Source organism: Hetaerina americana, unplaced genomic scaffold (assembly GCF_022747635.1).
Source record: "Hetaerina americana unplaced genomic scaffold, ioHetAmer1.1.p SCAF_1, whole genome shotgun sequence".
Lineage (NCBI taxonomy): Eukaryota > Metazoa > Arthropoda > Insecta > Odonata > Calopterygidae > Hetaerina > Hetaerina americana.
The window spans coordinates 101,321,755-101,343,832 of NW_027286069.1; the positions used below are offsets into that span (position 1 = coordinate 101,321,755).

The window sequence follows — 22,078 nt, forward strand, 5'->3', positions numbered from 1 at the left end:
CAAATTAAAAGATTTGTCGTCTCTTTAACAATCTATAAGAATTATATAAAGCATGGAGTTGAAAGGTGGTCCTCAAGGTTCTTTCAAGTCGAGTACGCACATTTCCAAAAATGAATTAAGAAAATTGTCCAAATTTATGAAGTGGAAATAATAGTTTCTTAGCTTTGGAGAAACGACTTTCTTTTGAGTTAAGGAAATATTTAATATTCATTTTCTGATTAATGTGAAGCTATCGGCCCCATCGCCCAGTACCCTAGACTTTTTGAATAATTCTATTGTGCGAAATATATAATAATTAATTTTTTAGCAGGTGCGCTCGTGAGCTCAAACCAGCAGTACAAATATTTTGGGGGAAGCTACATTATGTTTAATTGTGGGGATCATCTTTTACTGCCACTATTTGGTTTTTGAGAAATTCAATAGTAATGTGTTTCCTCTTGAATGTGGTGCCATTTAATTACCTTCGATATATTCATATTATGTATATTAGGTATTTTTAAATTGGCATTAGGTGAAACAATTTTCTAGTTTCTAAGGAATATTTCAAGTGTTTTTACCATTGTAGCACTTCCATGCATTCATATCAGCAAGATTATTAAGAGGTAAGGGAAATAAACAACTGGCGGAGAGTGATTATCTCAATCATTATAATTTCAATCTCAGTTTATTCGAAATCTTGTACCTTACAATCCTCACTTCTTTCCTGATTGCATACAAAAACTCTATCCTTTTTAACAATTTCACACACTAATTTAAAATTCTCTTGTTGCCCTACCCTGCAGCCTGTCCCAAGAAAATGGGTTAACTTCCACATAAACCACTTAGTGACAAGTGTTCATTCTTATGAGTATGCCCCTGGCATGAAATGAAACTGTGACACAAACCACTATGTATGCCTGTGGCCTGTTATTACCAATGTTTAGTGTCCTCATAAAACCCTGATTAGTCATTAATAACAGGTAACTTGTATATTTTGAGTAAGACCCTGGTAATGGATTTATTTTCACACAAACCTCCAGGGGACGACTCATTGTAGTGTCCCTGAACAGATAAGTATTGCTTCCCTCACAGGACTCCCAAAAAACCCTGGAAAGGCACACTTTTTATGTTTCGACTACCTTTAGGTTAGCCGTTTAACTACTGGAATTTTTTCCAGTAGTACAAGAGCTAGCTAACAGTATGAAGGTAACACTTCTGTATTTAAATGAAAGGCATGTGGGTATAGTTGCTTTCTTTGTTTCCACAAGCCATTAAGTAGCGATAGATTCCATGTTTGATGCTAAATATTATATTCCCATTAAAGAATATTTCCTATAAATTTATATCAAGGCCATTAGAGCTCAGCCAACCTCTTCTCTCTTTCCTTGGTAAGAATACTGATTATTTCAGTCAATAGAAGGAAAATTGCTCTAGTCTCCAAAAATTATATAAATGCTTGTGGTACTTTTAAAACTGAAGATTCATTTTTTATTTAGGGCATTAATTGTCACACAAAAGAAAGGTTCAGACAAGTTCTAATTAGAACTTTGGCTAACCTCACTCAAGGGGGTATTTCTGGATATAAGTCATAACTTCTTTATAAACATTGTGGATACAATCTTTTTATTCTAACCAATACATTCAGTCCAAATGTCTTGTAACATTTAAATGCATTAACATTAATGAATTGTGTAACTCCATTCCACCCAGCACACTCAGTTCCAGGGTTTTAGATGCCAACTTAAACTGGGAGACACATCTTCATCATTTAGCCAATAAATTGAGCACTTATTACTTTATGTTCAGTTGTTCAAAGAAAACTGTTTATCAATAAGTACTATAAACCATTTATTTTAACCACAACTCACTTACGTTACCACTTCGAGGGGTGCCTCCGCTCTAAGAATTTTTCAGGCACAACAAAGAGCTGCCAATTCTGGCAGGAAAATCTCCATCCCTTATTTGAATCTTTCAAGCTTCTTCTCCTACCATGTATATTGGGTAAAAGAGTATTAATCCGGAAAAAAGCATCTAATACCCTCAAAATAGTACCATACATAATTACTCAACATGAAGGAAAAATACTTACACAGATTTCCAATTCATGTTTAAGTCTGCCAGTCAACCAAAAGAAATATGATAGGTATGACAATTTTTATTTAGACTTTCTATGTTTGAAAAAGATGCTGGCAGCAATATCGCTGAAATGCAATCCAGTGAAAATTGTATTGCTTGTACTTAATGGTATGTATTTTTAGTGATACTATATTGCAGTGACCATTGCACATTTGCGCAAAAGCATGCAGACATTGCGCATTGGACATTTATGCAATGCCTGCATGCTTTTGGACTTATCTTATTTTCCATGTAAACTCACTGGACGAATAAATATAATTTTTTACCACAGATCGCCAAGCTCCAGGCTAAACCAACATGAAAACATAAGCATGCACTGTGTGACCAATGATAATCTGGTGGTGAACTTTACAATATTCATCCTTACAAGAGGTACCATACACCCATGCATATTAATTAAAATGAAACTGCTTTAGAATATTATTCTTGTTCCCCCCCCGAGGAATTTGTCATGCTGTAACAACCAGTGCAATTTTGTTATATTGTAAGAGTGGTCTCCAGTGTGATCTTCCTAATTGAAAATTGGCAACTTGGTCATCAGCTTATGGGTTTTTTCTCCAGTAAACCACTTTATTTGCTTGCAACTTAGCAGTGAGACTTCATAATAAAGCTCCCAATTAAACACTCCTATTGGTAACCACTAACAGGAAGGTTAACTGAGGACCTATTGCTGCCCCTGGAGTGAAATTCCTTTCTCTCTCAACAACTACATAGAGGATACCCATTCTACTGCTTGGGTGATGTGTGCATATTGCTTATGTCAACTGATTACGGGTGTGGCATTCATTTCCCCAAGTATCTCCACATAACATAGCAGTGATCAGTACATTTATAATTTTAGATGCTAATTTTGCATAAAATCACAACCATTGGCAAATATTATAATGGCCTAAGTCCTTGGCACTTTTCACTTCATACGCTGTCCAAGGCAACAGACCAGAGTGGTCACATTAGTTAAGGAAAATGCTGACTAATAAAAATGTATAACAGTTAATTAAGGATATTGAGAGACTGCTAAGGATGCTTAAAGGTATACCAAACAATGTGTTATCAAGTTTTATAATTAAAATAAATAATTATAAAACTAATCACTTAAGAAAATAGTCTTGTTCAACCCATTCTTTATTCCCCAAGTCATACAAAATATTTTCAGACTCTCAAAGAGATGCTTAATCACATTCATAAGGATGCACCTCAAATAAGAAATCCAATTTAAAATATGAGAAATAAACCACATTTACATGCTAAAAATATTATTACCAGAGCATTCACAGCAATTAATAATACACCCATGATAACTAAATGATAGTGACTAGTCCAAAAGATTTAGGTAAGAGTTAAAATTCAAGGCATTGTATTAAGAAATTTCACATAATGAACTTTTAGCCTTGGAATGATTGTGGCAAGTAGATATAAAATAAATTCAACTGCAGGAGATGCTGTCAACTGTTACATGTATGCACTGCTACCAAAGGAACCTTTAAGTAATGATCACATTATTTTGATTTAATACACCACACACATGCAACCAAATATTATGGCCATTTCTAACAAGTTCACCCAGACTTTCACTCACTGAAATTCCGATATGATGCAAACAGTGCAACGGCTACAGAGAAGGCATTTAAATGCTTAGCAACATATGTGATCACTTGTGCATACTACTCATGAAACATTTTAATCATACAGAATTCATATACACACAAATAAATTACAGAACATGCTGCCTTTAAAGGAACTTGTCACTCAAGATTTAGTCAATGGGATTTAATATAATAAATGATGATTAATTAGGACACAAGAAGAAATAAAGCACCTGCAGTATTTCACACAAATTTGACCATTTATAAAAACAACGATGAACAAAAGATGACATGATGAAAGCTCATGGTAATGGTGCATATTATGCCACCACTCATTCCACAGCAATAGCAATGTAGTCGATGATAGTATGCAACGGATGTTGAGCAATGGATTCTTTTCACATTCTTCATGCCAAATGATATTACCATTCACGACCCATACATCACAAACGGATGCTGTAATGCTTCTTCAGCAGTAATTCTCGAATTAGGATCCAGGTCAAGCAATCGACTGAGAAGGTCATAAGCATCATTTGGCATTGGCTCCCTTACGACAGTCTTTTCTCCACGGGAACGAAGTTTTTCGCAGAGAAATCGAAGATCCATGGCAGGTCGTCTATTGCTGCAAATTATTTTCCTACCTATATCACAAAATGGAAAATAGAGATTATTCTTTAACTCATATCACTTATTATGGTAAGCCTATGTGCATTTAAGAAGTAGAAAGCAGGGGTGCTTTGGTTTTCAAAAACCTGAACATTTGTGTTTCATAATCAATGTAATTCAATAAGTTATGTTAAGAGGTAAGATGGAGAAAACCCAATTACAGCCCAGAGGCTGATTTCACACAGAGAGATACATCTTACCTGACACGAAGCCCATTGTATGACCCATAATAAGAAGAATAATATATATATATATATACACATACATATATATATTTTATGTATATATATATATATATATATATATATATATATATATATATATATATATATATATATATATATATATACACACATACATATATATATATATATTTTATGTATATATATATATATATATATATTGAAGAAAATAGGAATAGATTGGAGGGAAAGGAGGCTAATCCGCAACCCGTACATGTCTCAGACTGCTCAGGTGCGGGTGGGGAACGGGGAGTCCGGTTGGGCAGTGTTAGGAAGAGGTGTAAGTCAGGGTTGCCCATTATCACCGTTGCTGTTCAACCTGTATGCAGAGGAAATGATTAATGAGGCATGGGAAGAACTGGAAGAAGGAATTAAAGTGGGCGGGGAATTCGTAAAATCAGTTAGGTTTGCTGATGACCAAGCTTTAGTTTGTCAGTCAGCCAAGGGGTTGCAAGCATTGCTGAGTGAATTGGAAATTCAGTGCGACAGGTATGGGATGAGAATCAATATTAATAAAACAAAGGTTATGCGATTTTCTAGAATGAAAAAGGCTAAGCTAAACATTAAAATAGGAGGACAAAAACTAGAGCAGGTAGAACAGTTTACGTATCTCGGTAGTGTTTTGGACCAACACCGTCAAAGTAGTAAGGACGTAAGGAGAAAAATTGCGCTAGGCAAAGAGGCTTTCACAAGGAGGAGGGAGTTGATGACAGGGACGTTGAGTAAGGATATTAAGAAAAGAATCGTAAAAACTCTGATATGGAGAGTAGCTATGTACAGCGCGGAAACGTGGTCATTGAAGCAGGAGGATAGACGCAGATTGGAGGCTTTTGAAATGTGGGTGTGGAGAAGGATGGAGAAGGTGAAATGGACAGAGAAGAAAACAAATGAGGAAGTACTTGGTATGGTGGGCGAGGAGAGGGGTTTGTCGGGCAAAATTCTATGGAGGCGGGAAAAGTGGATGAAGGGGGTTTTGACCGGCAGTGGGATGTTGAAGACTGTCATAGAAGGGAGAATGTTGGGCAAACGAGGAAAGGGAAGGAACAGGATAGGGATGTTGGACGGGATGAAGAGAGAAAGAGGTACTCAGAGATGAAGAGGGACCTATTGTAGAGTAGTATGTTTTGTTTTGCTAGGAGTCACAAAATATTTATTTAGGAGCTGTGTCCATCGAAAAAGCTACCTTAACCGGTAGATTACACCTAATACTCTATAAAATATATATATATACATATATATATATATATATATATATATATATATATATATACATATAAATATATATATATATATATGTGTGTGTGTGTATATACACATATACACGCACATATATAAATATATATATATATATATGAAAGTAACACATTCATAATTGGACATCAGTTCTTGTCCATGTGCTCTCACCAGCATCCCAAAAAAATCTGACACAAGGAAAAATCAGAGAGTTCTATGTCCAAATGCCTAGAGATACCTATCACTCAGATTAGAACACAAAATCTTCTGGGCAGCAGCTGAATACTTAACTCTTACTTATTTACTTGAAAATAGAACCACACACAGCAGCAACTTGCCAATTTAAAGGGGAGCATGTAACAACATAGCAATATACAACAATATAGATAGAACATTCAAAGAGGTATTATGCCATTGATAAGTATCTATATAATGGGTGGAATATACCTTCGTCACAGTAATAGGCATTCCTTCTCCTCATATCCACTCCTTCTAACTCCCTTCCTGTCTTAATGCTAGTTGCTAAGGGCATTGAAATCCACTAGTAAACTTTTTCTACAGCACTTATTAAGTAATTCATTCACCTAAATACGAGGGTCATCCGGAAAGTAGTACCCGTTCGTGCCGCATGAAGTGCTGACGACGCGAGTAGCCGCTGGACGAGGTCAGATAGCTTCAGTGGCTTGTCTGCCTTCTCTGAGCCAAGTTGCGTGACGCTAGCATTGCCTGTGTTGTTTCTGTGATTGTTTACAATGTTTAAAAAAATTGAGAACGCCGCCAGTTGTGAAGTGAGGGCAGTGATTAAATTCCTCAATGCAAGAAACGTTCGCCCATGTGATATTCATCGCCAATTAAAGGAGGTGTATGGAGACAATGTAATGGACGAGTCGTCTGTTCGGCGGTGGTGTCGCAACTTCAACATGGGGAGGGGGAACACACACGACGATGAGCGTTTGGGGAGACCGTCTGTCATTACAGACCAACTGGTGAGCTCAGTTGACGAATTCGTGAGGAACGATCGGCGCGTCAAAATTGATGACATCTGTGAGCATTTTCCCAATGTTTCTCGAACAATTGTTCATGAAATTGTTAAACACCATCTGCATTATGCAAAAATTTGTGCAAGATGGGTCCCTCGCGTATCTCAATGAGCTGGCGGCGAAGGACTATGCAGCAGGAATACAGAAACTTGTCACACGTTATGACAAATGCCTTAATTTGCTTGGAGATTATGTTGAGAAGTAGTTTAAAGTATCCTCTTTCAAATAAAATTTTTTATGTTTGTTAATATTTACTTTTGTGTCTTTATTTCACGAACGGGTACTACTTTCCGGATGACCCTCGTACATAAGTGCACAAGAGCACCATGATGATTTCAAAGCACGGCTGATCTTTCGCATGACACAAGTGGCATATGCTGCTTAAAACAATGTTTACACTATTTCATACAGGTACACATTTACTTCGGAAAGATTATTTTGAATTATTCTAAAAACATTCACTGAATCTTCATCATTTGAACCTGAAGTAGGGTGAGATGAGGGAAATTGAAGTTAGGTGCATTAAATGCTTGAGAGTATCAGAGGTCTGTTTGATTTGTTTGAGCTTCGTGCATGCGGGGAGGGGCTAACAATGGAAGGAAAAATGTGAGGGACATTGAAATGGGGGGCTTACGTCATGTTTTAGATTCACAAAAATCCTGGAAGAACTCTGGCATTCGCAGAGTAACATTAAAACACTGTGAAAGCAACGCAAAAAAAAACATGTCTATGCATATGAATAGTTCGTACAGATGCTAAGTTTTAATTTTCAAGCAAATTTCATTTGAAATCAATATCAATATAATTAATTTGTGGTTCTATGTAATAATGATGTTTGTTCTACCTCAGGAAATAAAATGTACAGTTTTGGGATACACACCACCATCCAATGATTTCATGGGTGGTTAGGTCCAATACATTTTTTATTTGCAATAATATTTTGTTCTAGATTTTTTGAAAATTTATTATTATAAAATTTGCAGCTTTACTTTATAAAAACAATGCTAATCACATAATAATTCATCTCCATGAGCTGCTATAAAACATAACTTATTTGTATGTTTTTGCAAATTTAGAAATCTCTCATTATTGGAAAAAGGAATAAAATGGATTATAATAATTGAAAGTCAGAGGCAGTCCCAAGCACATGAAAACGGGTTTTGTGGAAACAGTGGTCATCACTCAAAAGGTATAGTAAAATACTCTACGAGAACTGTTCATTTACAAAAGGTTGATAATTATCTACCTTAAGAAATAACAAACATAATTCACTTAATAAATTGATTAATTACATAAAACCATATCATTAACATTTTCAGCAATCAATTATGGCCATTGGTACCTCCTTAAAATGTATCTTTGAATTTGATCAATGTCCTCATATAGATGTAATTGAATATTACCCATGTTTGTAAATGTTAATTGTACATAAGTTACCATTGAAGCAGAGAACATTGAATTCCCAATTTCAATTCTTCATGTTTAACAAATTTCTGTACAAATATTACTATGGATGTTCATCCATTGACATATCATATGTATTCATCTAGACATGATACCTATTGAGAAATGCAATAGCTTGTTTCCAACTAATAAAATACTATCATGCATAAAATATGAGGTACACATTACTTATTGGTTCCAACATATTTATTTTTTTAATTTTGGGAAATTTTAGTGGCAAGAATTTAATGAGAGGCAATATTACACATAGATTCACCACTGATTTTTCTGCTAAATGATAAAAAGGAAGTTAAACAAATAAGAGACTGCTACTGAATGCAACATGCAATAATTTTAACAAAAAGCATCAAGCATGAATTCAATGAAGCAATGAAAAAATACAAAATCACCTGCTAAAAGAAATGTGAAAGACATTTATGGGTTAATGCTACTCATTAAAAGGGAGTATGTAAAAGTTGATAAAAGGCCAAATTATATTTATCAGGTTCTCCATCATCATCTGTTGTCTGCAGGTACCTTTATCTATTTCCATGGATATGGAAATAGATAAAGGTACCTGCAGGCACTCGACTATGTAATATAAACATTAATCTTTAGGAGAAAGAATGTAAGTTATGGGATATTTCGGTATATTGCCCCCAGGTGTATCAGAACGCCAAATATATGTCCTACTACTGGGGTACTATTTTAGTATGTAAGTACATATGTAAGGCCAGAAGAATTATAGCAAGGAAGTACATAATTTCTCAAAAAACTTTTTAGGAGACAGTTCCTTTGAAAATGCTGTTCTGTCAAATTGTGAGCCTGAACCATTTTCATTCCACTGTTTCCACACCAGGAAAAATGTTTCTGACAGCTTACCAGAGTTACACGAAAATTAATTGCCACTAAACACAAAACTATGGACAAAATATATGTTACTGTGTTTTACTATCTACTAATACTATAATAAGGAGAAGGTTTGAAGCTTACCTAGTTTGATAGCCAAATTTTCAAGTCTTGTTGTACCAAATACAGTCATGATTTCAGCTAGGGCAGTGATATCATCAGGTGACCGGAAGAATGGATAACATCCACTAGCAATACAGAGTAAAATTACACCAGCAGCCCACATATCAACCGCTGAAACAGCAAAGTTATCATAATTAGTAACCAATAAAATATAAGGAATTTGTGGAAAGCAATCTCACAAAGTGAATCCCCAGCACAATGAATTAGTTTTAAAACTTACCTAAATCACATGAACAATAGTACTCATTACAGAAAATTAAATTAAATATGAATCCAAAATGTATGCCAAGTGCCACAAATTTGGTCTGGTCTGCCCATTGATTTCATCTACAGGCAAAAAGATGGGCACATGTCTATTTGCCATTCATTCTGCTTTCAGTCATTTCTATCATATAAACTCTTTCCTTTTCATCATAAACATCCTTTAGCGAAATTGGAGACTTATCATGAATACCAAGTGAAAGTTGTTGTCTCCTGCATAAGTTTATCGAATTCACATAAATATTGAAATGAAATTTTGACTTTGTAATTCCACACTCTTTCCGAAGTGTGTTGAATTACAAAGCCCATAATTTCATTTAAATGCCATGGGACAAAAAACATGAAATAACTTTAAAAAACAAACAATAAACAAATACAGGTCAGATTTTTATTTTCTACTCTATAATGCTGGTAGCTAACATTTTCTCTCATAATTGCTTTGCTATAGGGATTGTTCAATGTAAATTTAAATGGATGACAAATTTTGTTTTACTATTAGACCTATTTCACTTGGTATGGCAATGTTGCGATAAGTGTTCTAACACTCTATACAATTTGGGTGCACAGCTGCAAAAAAAACATGTTTAAAACCACAGAATCTTTACGTTTCACATCAAAACTTTAAATTTTTCTCATTCCATCTGAAAGGATGATTTTTCATGCCTAATCAGGTGACACACCAATGAGAACAAATAAAGTAACATTTAATCATCATTTTAGGCCCACTAAATCATAAAATACTCCAAACTCAAATGATATAAATATGCTAATATTTTGAGTAAAATATAGAATGGTTAGATTTTTTCATAAGATATTATTGCATTGTTCCTTTTCACTCACACATTTAATAGCCCATCTAATGAACTTTCCCACATTTATATAAAACAAACCAGTTATTTAATTTTCTGGGAAGGCACTACATTTCAATTGCAACCATTTCCTAAACGTGGATCAAGATGGGTGGAAAGAAATAAAATTTCAAAACAATAAATAGAAGGGTATCCCTTATTTCATCAATTTCTGATTGATATCTTTCAGGTTCCATTGAAGAACTGTATCATTCATTTTGAAAAATTATGAACTTCAAAAATCATTCTTCATTTCGTAGTAGTAGTTATTAGCGGAGGCAACCAACAGCTGAGGCCATTGGCACCATTAGGGATAGGTGTGTAATTTGGTAGGGGCAGATGTTAAAGGAATTGAGGAAGATGGAGAGAGACCTGGCATTCAGCATTAGCCTACTCTAAACAAATGGAAAAATTGTTATGCTGACGTCATGCCACTGCATTTCTTTAACAAAGGGGAAAATATCAACAAAGAAGTTTATTTTCGTGTTCTGACAAATGTACTGAAGCTGTGGCTGGAAACTGTGTCATCTGGAAGGCTGTATGTTTTCCAGCAGAATGGTGCACCTGCACATGCAAGTGATTCGGTGCCAAACTGTTCGTTGGACAACATCGATATTCTTTGGTCCAAAGAATTCTGGCATCCCAACAGCCCAGCTTTAAATCTGTTGAACTACTGGGTGTGGAGTGCGAGGGATCACCAACAAGTCCAGACATCCAAAAATTACATTATTGAGAGCCATAAATGGAATGCCATTCGGCAATATGAACCATGGTGTATTAAAACTGGCCTAGGAACTCTTCTGACTAAGAATGGAGGACGTCATTCAAGCAAATTCATGGGGTATACATTAAATACATTTGTTTATGATCATACAAACAATTTAGGAAAATGTTGTAAATATTTTCATTTGTGTAATAAAAAAATGGCTGGAAAAATTGTTTAATTTGTCCAGATTTTTGCACTGCACCTTTTACATCCTTTCAACATGTTGCTGGAATAACATACAGAGTCACTCACACTACTATGTTAAGGTGGTCAGCCAACTCCAATAAAACATTATTAAGCATTCAATTAGAGTACTTTACCTGTTGTCTGTAGGTGGCTTTTGAGCAATACTTCAGGGGGCCTGAACCCAGGAGTCCCAGCACGGGGTGCAAAGTGAGGCTTTTGGGCAGCACACTGACGGCAAATCCTTGGGAGTGAAGAGCAATTGCAGCCTTTTGATGTCGGGGTGGCAAGTGGACCAGGTGCCGATGCCAACTGAGATGACACAGGGGGCAGGGGAGGGGTGGAGGGAGGAGGAAGGGGTGAGAGGTTTGCGGCCAGGCTCTTGCGAGCATTGGGGGTGAATAGTGGACGGCGGAGGGGGCCATTCCTAGCAGCAGCTAAGGGGGGTCCAGGAACAACCTTTGATGACACAGCATAACAATTTTTATAAACAAAAACGGTGAAAACAATCAAAGCAGAATGAAAAACACACACAGATACATAGGGTTAGGTGGAAGAAGGGACTATGTAGTCTAAATCTCGCACCAATAACGTCATTAAATAAATAAATAACACATAATCCACCTATGAAAAATTAAGAGTTAGGCTTATTTTTAGCACATTCTACTTCCTCACATGCAACAGAGGACGACAGTAGGTGTGACTGGAATTCGAAATTGAGGGAAACAACTTTCTCAATATTTTGGCAAAATACAATAACCTACAGGCCACATAAGTAACAGAAAACAATTATAACCAAAATTTAATATTTTTACTCAAGCACTCTATCTAATATTATCACGTATGAATTCAATAAATTTAAATTGAATCATGCTAATCACCCACACTCATACATTTTCTAACAGATAGTAAATTGATAAAAAATTACATTACACTCGAACTTACTGTTGAAAGAACTTTACTACCTATGTTGTCGTATAAGCGACTGTTTTACAATTAAAAAAGTACATGAAAGAGTTTACTAATTTAAAGTTTTAAAGGCACATTCGATCTCATGCTTCAGATTTCGTCAACTGCCTCTGCTATTAGGCTTCACCTTATTATATTTCACTTATTTTCTGTGAAAATTTTGAAATATAATTCAGCCTCAGAATGGGTTTTAATACAAACAGCTGAAGTAAAGGTCGGAAGGAATGTAACCATTTTGGTCAACATTTAATAACTACAATACAGAATGATCACAGTGAAGATCAGAAAAATCACAAAAATATTCATGCTTTTACATCCTGTAATTGAACTGAACACTGAAAATTACAGTTTCTGCACTAAGCTACCAAAACTGAAACGTAATGCTCTTCATAGTTCTACCAACATGGTTAATGCCTTGAAACTTAAATTGAAAGAACTTGAGCTCTTGAATGAGCCTGACACAGGAATCAGACAGCATGTTAAAAGATATTTTACACCAAAAAATGTTTACTAAAGAGTTGCAACAAACTTCACATGCCTTGGAGTTCTGAACTCTTATGACAAGACCACCTGCAGACTTCTGCTTGGGCTCCAGCATGCAGAACTCTCCACTAGGCTTGGGTGCAGGCATGCACTGGAAAAAGATATTATGGCCATCTTCACTCATTGCAAAAAAATGTTTAACCTACTCATCATAAAACAGAGTTGCAACAAGGTAAAGGCATGCATTGTCAGCTCAATGAAATTAATGGAACCAAACATACCTTTGACAAATTGGATGGTGTCTTTTGGTTCATTTTTATGTTGCTCCCTTGATAATCCCCCAACGGGCGCCTTGTTGGAGATTCTGTCACATTTCTGTCTGGGGTATTAACCTGTCCTTGAATAAATGCCTTCCCAATTGGATGAAGAGGTCTTCTTGGGGACACTCGCACACTGGAATGGCAAGGCATCTTCCGGCTGACAGAATTTTCATCCTGATGAAGAAAACAAGAATGATTTTAACAACAAATAATTTGAAATCAAACACATTAAAGAAGAGATTGAAACCACAATTTTGCATTATAATTCAATTTTATTGCCAGAATTATTGCATAAAATCTAAATGACAAATGAATGGATCCATGGACAAATTTTCACAAAATTGCTTTCTCAAAAAATTAATTTTTCAATTCATTGATCTTTTAAAAAAATCACTGCTTGAATCAATAAGTGCTAAACATCAAAGAAATATTGTTAATATGTTAAAATAATAGGATTTAATGTTATTTGACAAAATAATTTTTAATCTTACTCATAACTTTATTCAATCTTAGACATTTATCTTTTTAATGTTTATTAAAAATAATTTTCAGCTAAAATACTACTCCAAGAGGAACCATTTTCAAATGTTTATATTAATCTATATCTGTCCCAGGAAGTATGCAACTCACAGGGAAAAAAACAATAGATCAAAATAATCGCTAAAAATGTAAATGATACAAGTGTCAAATAAACCTTGGCCAAATTGTCTGAATGAAATCGGAACAGGTAAGATAGAAGGAATAGGCAGAAAATAAAAAGATTATAGAACTATTTCACAAATCCATGCAATGCAGCAAGAATTCATGTTAATGAAACAATAACATAAATAAGTCAAATATTAACGAAGTAACTAACAGTTAAAGACACACTCACAGCTCTCAAATCATTTGAAAACAATCCAAAAGAATGTAAAAAATAGATAAAGTCAAATGAAAATCACTATAGATTTTGACTACATGACACCAAATATCTTTCATACCAAATCTAGATGAAAGTGTTAACACACATATTATTTAACAGCTCTCATGCCATGGGATTATTCCCATGAATTAAGAATTAGAATTTTTCTGTACTGGATTAATAATGTATGCTGTCATGTAAAAATGTAAGTTGCCAACCGTAGATATATGAAGCATCGATTTCAACAATAATGCAGTATCAGCAGATGGAATGAGGAAACCAATTAATTTACTGAGGCATTCTCTTAACAATGCAAAGTTTTAAGGTCTTTAAAGGAACAAGAATTTCTGACAATAACTATACATACAATGCCATGAATTAATCGCCGCCATGTACATTATACCTTAGTCCACAAGGTTAAGGCCAAAGTTAGACACATAAATGTTTGCCTTAAATTCAAAGAAACTATGGAAAATCCTACAAGAGCAACTTAAGCAGTGCCAGAGGCTGTGCACACAAATGCAAACCTTCCGTGCAATACAAAAGGTGTTTATGCTTTGGTTAAGTGCTTTACGTCTTCCCAATACATAAAGTTTGCATAAAAAGTATCGGAAACAATTTTTTCCGAACGTGCTCGTTAAGTGCTGAATTCAGATCGTCGCTTAAGTGTGTGCATCATCGCAGATCACAATGACATTGCTAAGATGACAATGGATACCATTATCACTGAAAATTTGGCGATCTGAAAGATCTGCACTAAATTTGCTCGAAGGTCTTGCCAGACGACCAAGAGCAAACTCGAGTCTCTTTATGTTGTCGATGCTCTTTATGAGTCTCCTTCTGCAATGGCATTCCAACAATTCCCCAACCCCCATAGTCATGGCACCAGCAGCTAATTTCCTATTCCCAAAAGTGAAATCCTCCCTCAAAGGATGCCACCATGGCACTGTAAGGGCCGTTAAAGAAGATTGCACGCATGCCCTCAAGGACCTTCCAGAATCCGCCAACCAGGCAGTCTTGAACCGTTGAAAAGCTGCGGGCAAAAGTTTGTCAATGCTCAAGGGATGTACTTTGAAGAATTCTGAAGTATTGTAGTAATATCTGAGGCACATCTATTTTTACAAAGCTTTTCACGATACTTTTTATACAAACCATGTATAACAGTTTTCAGGGATTGCCCTACACCAACTTTGAATTGATAGAAGAATACAATAAATAAGGTACTTGCATCTTTTTGATCTTCAGACCTCTTCCTCTTCTTTGGACTCACAAATACCGAAGTGCTCAACTCCTTGAATGTGCTTCCACACAAATCTCCAACATCATGTGCCAAGCCAAAGTCCACCAAAAGAAATCTGAGAAAACATTAAAAATTAAGTTTTGTAACTAATTAACAAGATTAGATTACCAACACACACATTGGTTTCCATCCACAAAACGTGTCAGTGTGCTTCCTGTTTGTCTCTCTCTACCATATCATATTTCACGATACCAAAATTCCCAAAGCGCCAGCTATCGATCTTTCCTGGAGAAGTGAGGAATTTCACATTTCTCCATTTTGAATTATTTTGCATAAGAAATAATTTACTTTTAGAAGTTGTTAAGAATGGAATACATTCCTGTACCAGAAAAATACTAAAAGCATTTAAAATGTCAAAAATTATACATGTAAATAAATATGTAGCATAATAATAAATATATATAAATATGGAGCATAATAATTAATGCCTTATGGGAGCTGACTGGGTACCTGAGCGATGAATATACACATTTCAATTTCATCTTGGCTGAGGCAGTTTACAAAATTTAATACACCACATCAATAGATATTGGTAGAATCAGCAATGAAAATAGAACCAATATTTGGAAATTATTTTAAGCTTTATTTTATAAAAACGTTACTTTCTATTAAAAAATAAATTTCGAATTAAATGTCTAAAAATGAATTTTATACATATAATTGAAGTTTCATCAAAGTAATAAAATTATGATCTCTGCTAACACTGAAAAGGAAGCAGAAAAAAGCCAATTTGAACAGTCTTGCCCAAAACTGAATAAAACCACTTTTATAGTGGATACGAAGTTGGTGGTTGCCATTGTATGGTAACTCTGCAAATTTTTTCCGGTAGATACAAGCTAAATGAAGTGTGGTGGCTTTTGAGATGTGAGCGTGAAAATAGAACTGAAAAATAAGCTGGTTAGAAGGGAAGACAGGGGTCAGGCATCATTAGGGAAGAGAGTAAAATGGTAAGGAAACAACAAAGATAGAAACGTTGATGGAAGATCTTGAAAAATTACAAGGGTTCCAAAGGCTATAATGTAAGACTTCAATAGTAGAGGCAGAAGAAACCATGAGGAATGGAAAGTGGCATTATTGTACAACAGAAGATGTTTATTTTTTACTGATGCATTTCAGAAATTTATTACGAAATGAATTAGTTTAATGACATACCAACACCGACCACTACATGGCTCACTACCAAAATTAATTAATAAAGCATCGAAATGTAATAATCAAAAAATAATTTTTGACTTTTCCAGTTACATTACTCCACGTTTATTTATTATTTGATGTTACTTAGTTTTCAAAAACTGTACTTGGGAAAGTTTGGGCCTTACAGGCACTTATCTCAGGTATTACAAGTTGTCATAAATTAGTTAACCTAGATATAAATACTTTTACAGGTTCATCTCAGTGCATACTTCCCACACTAAACCTGGCATTCCCACTAATATGGATGCATTCAGATAGACATTAAAATAGTATAAAGTTTTCCAAGGTTTATATAGGGCATGGTTGTTAAATGGACTTTGACTCACCTCTTTCCCACACGATCATACAAAAAGTTACTAGGCTTCACATCTCTATGTATGATGCCAAAGGAATGAACTCTTTGTAGAGCTACCAGAAGATTTTTCATGTACAGCCGGATTTCATTAACGTCCATTTGGTTAACATATTCCTACAATTTACAAAAAAGCAAACAAATTAGAAGGGCAAAAATGACAATCAATGATGATACAATTATAATAAATAAAGTCAAAGAAAGCAGGATAATTCTATAACTCGATCATTGCACTCAATAGGAAAAATCGGATACGCATAGTCGGAGGCCAACCACATCATCTTTTTATTAAAAAATTCATCAGTCCAATTACAATAAACCAAATAACATGAAAATAACCTCAAGGTAGTCACTAAGTGGGGAAAATATCCCATAGGTAGCATTCACACCTGAAACCTCTGAATTAGCAGGAGTGGATGTTACACCACCACCACTGGGATAATCACCTGTTACATATACTTAACATTTCATGAAGAGTGGATTGGATGTGCCTGTCAAAACTGACAAAATGTTCACAGGTCATCCTCTGAGACTTTATCACACATATTGGAACACTTTATGGATTCTTCTCCCATTACACATGGGGGCCTTTTAAATTGCTAGACTCATCCATGCATAAAAGAAGGTGCAAGCTTTTGTGAGAAGCTCTACCAGGTAACTTCCTGGCATAATATGAGCTTCGATTATATTCATAGGAGAAAATTTTCTAAATTGGCAGCATATTAGTATAAGAAATAAGTAAGAAGGTGGGAGTAAAATGAAATGGAAATGAATTTGCTGGTTCACATTCAATTTAACATGATTGCAGCACATAAATTATATAAAGTACACCTCGGTGAAGATTCTACATTTAACTATCATGACTTAATTTCATCAATAAAATTTAAGTTAACAAATACATGTAATACATCTATACAAACAAATAATTGACTACTTTTTCTCTTGCCAGAAGTGTCAAATGAATAATTTTCAAGCAAATACCTTACTAAAGTACTTTCAAATGGCTGTATGATATCAGCACACATTAAAATATAAAATGAGGAAGCGATAGCTAATGAATACTAAGCATATGTTGCATGCCCATGTGGTAGTGGAATTTCACCTCACTTTTCAAATTCTACCTTGCACATTATTGAATAAATTTTTTACTGCATCCTACGGTGCAATTGTTTGTTAGTTGATAGTATATGCATTTGCATGTGTGTATGTTGAAAGGATTTTTGCATGAATGTATACACCACTGGGGTATAGGTTTGCATGTATGTGTGGATTTTACAAGTGGTTTTGTTCCCTTTTACGGGTGGTAACGTAGCACATGCCCTTGCAAGGTATTATGTTGATGCAAATGTAATTAAATTTATGTAGCACACTTTACTCACAGTGTTTTGATGTACTACAGTTTATATTCCCCCTGGAGCTCCATCAATTTACAACAACACAGCAAAAGGATGATGGAGTCTTGGGAAAGACATGTTTAACAGTACTTATTAAAAAATCATAATAAGAAAACATCACTCACAATGAAATGATTATGTGGCATGTACGGCATGACAAAAGCAACATTCAGCCCATTCCTCAAGCACAGGTCCACTCCTACAACGTTGTCCTTTCCCCTATAAATTCAAATAAGAAATTGAGATATAAAGCCATAGCATTTCAGCTGCCAAACACTATCTGATTTACAAAACATGTTTAATATAGCATGTGTAAAAATATTAGTTTTGATTCTTCTTAAAATAAAACATGAACTGAAAAAATATAAACACATGTCAATGAAAAGGTATCAGCCAAGAACCATGTCCCTCAAATTTAAAACTAACTCCCTCAGACTAATTAAAAAAATTTTCATAGCTTTATTCTAACTTCTTCTCAACAAACTCAAAATTTCATCCTCATTTCCACCCATTTTGACCACTGTTGATAGATGGCAAGAAAAAGATCCTAGGGAATGTGGTCAGCCTTTTTTTACTCATTCATTTACGGAAAGGATGAATGACACATGGAATGGAATAATAGCAATGAAGGAGATGAAGCAGGTCAAAAATGGACTAAATTATCAAGTGGAGTGCTTAGAATAATTCATACACATTTTTAGTATTGTGAACAAAATTGGAGATGGGACTAGGCATTAGAATTGGAAATGAAACATTTTGCAAAAATTTTACCGCCTTATATTTTAACACCTAGAACCCTGAGAGAATCTCAGCCAGTAGGCATCATTTTGCTTTGAGATTTAACATTGAATGATCCCAATAGAAAAAGCAGCAATTATCTTTTTCAATTGTGACTAGAATTTTTCATCAACTGCAATTGTATTATGTTTGTCTGGAATATTTTTAATCAATGTGGCATGTTCCATAAATGTATCAAACATGTCTTTTAGGAACCAATAAACATCATTATCATTACCCCAAGGGGTGAATTGATGATGTTATGACAACAATAAAACATCTTCATTGGGGTGAGATTGAGATTAGATAGTCCCTTCTATCTACACAGCCCTAAGGATATGGATTCGGATAAATTACAAAGGAAATTCTAAACATAAATATCACTATTTTAATAAATATTAGCATTACCATGCTTATAAACTTGGCCATAAGGAAAGAGAATAAGCATACACTGAAATATCTAAAGACAAAAGTGGGAGTCATGATAAATTAGCTGGATTAAGAGAAAGACACCTGAAAAAGCATTGTACGTTTATGAAAGAGAAAGTACAATTTGAAAATGGGAAGAGCATAATAATGAAGGCTGCTTTATAATGGAGTACATTTGGCATGAAGGAAGTTAGTATTTTGGTTTGCATATAGAGATGTAGACGATTAGCCACTGAAAAAGGCAATAAAATAGTTTTCAAAACCTTGGGACATGTATATCAGACTATCTATGAAATCAATTTTTGGAGATGAAAAACATCCAGTACTTCCATTGATGCAAGTTCTAAAATACTTAAATTCATTCAAAAATGGAAAAAAGAACAAATTAAACCAGTGCCACTTATTAACAACAAATCACTGTTATAGAATTTAAAAGTTATGTCTAAACATATATGTATTGTGTCAAAATATCCTTGACAAAACTCTTCCAAGCACTAACCCAATATCCATCAAACACCTCAACTCTTTCTCAATCCTCGAGGGATGACAAGTAGGAACGAGGTGCTTAACAGCATAGTGTTGCTGTGCTTCTCCTTTTATCGAGGCCATGAACACTGAACTAAAAGTTCCTTCCCCTATCTTTCGATGAATGTCAAAGTTTTCACCCAATGATGGTAGGCATTTTAAAAGGTGAGAGATCTGTATTTTTTCTCCTGAAATAAAAAGACATACATATAATAACGGGAATATTATTATTCAGTGTCTTACTATTACTAAAAATTGGATTGGCAACATAAAAACTATTATTTTAATGTAATAAAACTTTATATCACACATTCAAACAGGGGTTCAGAAGAAATAGAAAGAGGCCCAAACAAATTTTAATGGAATAACTTCGGGTATATGGGAGGACAAAACTTGGGAACATGTAAGCCAAACTTAACTACATAACAACAAATTAGGGCAAACATTTTTCTATGGAATGAATAAGGTAGCCTTCAAAGTCAGACAGCAACTCTTTCATTTCTCAATGGAATTGCATCCTTGTAAATCAATAACTACCACGAGTCAGAGACAGGATAAGAGAAAAAAATTCACATGGAAAACCTTAAATTATTCGCGCTTTACCTTCTCAGGCTGACATGGATGAGCATTAATAGATTTTCGTAGGCCCAATCAAAGAATTTACAGTTAGTTGGGGTGGCGGATTGAAAGCGATTCGAAAAGATATCTCAAATTCAAAGATACACATTATCAACCAGGGGTGAATCGTCAGTAATATTATCGCACATACAGGTGGGTTAACGCGGTATCGTGACAAAGTCCAGTAAACATTTCAACCCTCGACCATTCGGGCTTACTTTCTTTCTTCAGAGCCTCGAGTTCTGCCTTTGTTGATCCCTTCTCTGCATTATTAGGTGACTTTTTGGCTACTCTTGGTGAAATTCCTTCAGCAGCAACAAGAAGAGCCGAATCTTCTTCTGGCTGTTCAACATTAACGTTGAATGGTACATCGTGGGCAGTACTTTTTATTATTGAGTTCTCCAACGGTGAATTTGTAAAAACCGAGTCATTTAATTCTTGTTTATGATCAGACTTCGCAGAGCGGTATTCCGTGACATTCTCATCCTTCGCTCCAAATATTTTAAAATTCTCACGGGGAAAGGGATTTAAGGTCTCCATCCCCTCCGATCGAACGAAACATCAGAATTTTCCTAAAACAACGAATTCAGAACAAGAGAGTCACATTACTTAAGAGAATACTCAAAAAGCCAAATTCGAATATTTTCACAACTTTAATACAATAGATCTAAATAAACCTCTTCAAAATAATAATATGCATACATGAACACGTATATTTCAACCGTTTACACGATACCTACAGAAATCTCCAAGAATGTACACAAAGACCGCGCGTCGGCTCTCGGCCGTTGGCGGGTCTGGCGTGGATGAAGACCGGAAGTTGATGCCAAACTTCAAAAATTAGATTCGAAAGAAATGATTGGCAGTTCTGTTTCTTGGCGCCACTGTTTGTATGCATTTTCAAATCACTCATCCATTATTTGCATTTTAAATGATTCATCACCATAATCATCACTTATTAATTTCACTCTCAGTAATAGCAATAAATTCTGTAGCATACTTTGTGATAATAGGGTTGTCAGAGCCAACTCAAAACAGGTAAACCACCGTGAACTTTCCCGAGAATTGAGTTACTAATTTATATATTAATAATGATAACATTTCAAAAATAACAAATAGATGACATTCATGTGTAAACTAAGTAGTGCGATTATTAAAATTCATTTTTTAAGCATGAGTGTTATTTTTAATGACATTTAAAACTACCTAAAAATATAATAAAAATGATCCCATGAGTGAATTCTATTAGGTACTTTCAATGAAGTACTTACCGCATGGGCATAGAATCTTGGAGACGAGGACGCGCTTGCCATGCCCATGTAGACTTTTCACACAATGAATGCTTAATTAACAATATTTTATCTTTATGGTGTTTTCTCTAAGGCAGTGTTTAACTAACATTTG

General features: G+C 34.9%; 1 protein-coding gene across 2 annotated transcripts; it reads right to left on the bottom strand.

The window, feature by feature from the left end:
• Positions 1–3,219: 3,219 nt before the first annotated feature.
• On the bottom strand, positions 3,220–21,469 carry LOC139686815 (cell division cycle 7-related protein kinase-like). 2 transcript variants are annotated; one of them, XM_071583887.1, is made up of 11 exons: positions 21,415–21,469; positions 20,893–21,246; positions 20,031–20,244; positions 18,451–18,544; positions 16,906–17,048; positions 15,314–15,440; positions 13,146–13,358; positions 12,920–13,015; positions 11,550–11,871; positions 9,316–9,465; positions 3,220–4,339 (listed from the first exon to the last, which is right to left on the bottom strand). In XM_071583887.1, the coding sequence occupies exons 2-11, from the start codon at positions 21,212–21,214 to the stop codon at positions 4,128–4,130; spliced, it is 1,893 nt and encodes a 630-aa protein (XP_071439988.1). In that variant the 5' UTR covers positions 21,215–21,246; positions 21,415–21,469; the 3' UTR covers positions 3,220–4,127. The 2 variants fall into 2 exon arrangements, with proteins under 2 accessions (XP_071439988.1, XP_071439996.1); XM_071583895.1 differs by having other exon boundaries at positions 21,377–21,449.
• Positions 21,470–22,078: the final 609 nt, after the last annotated feature.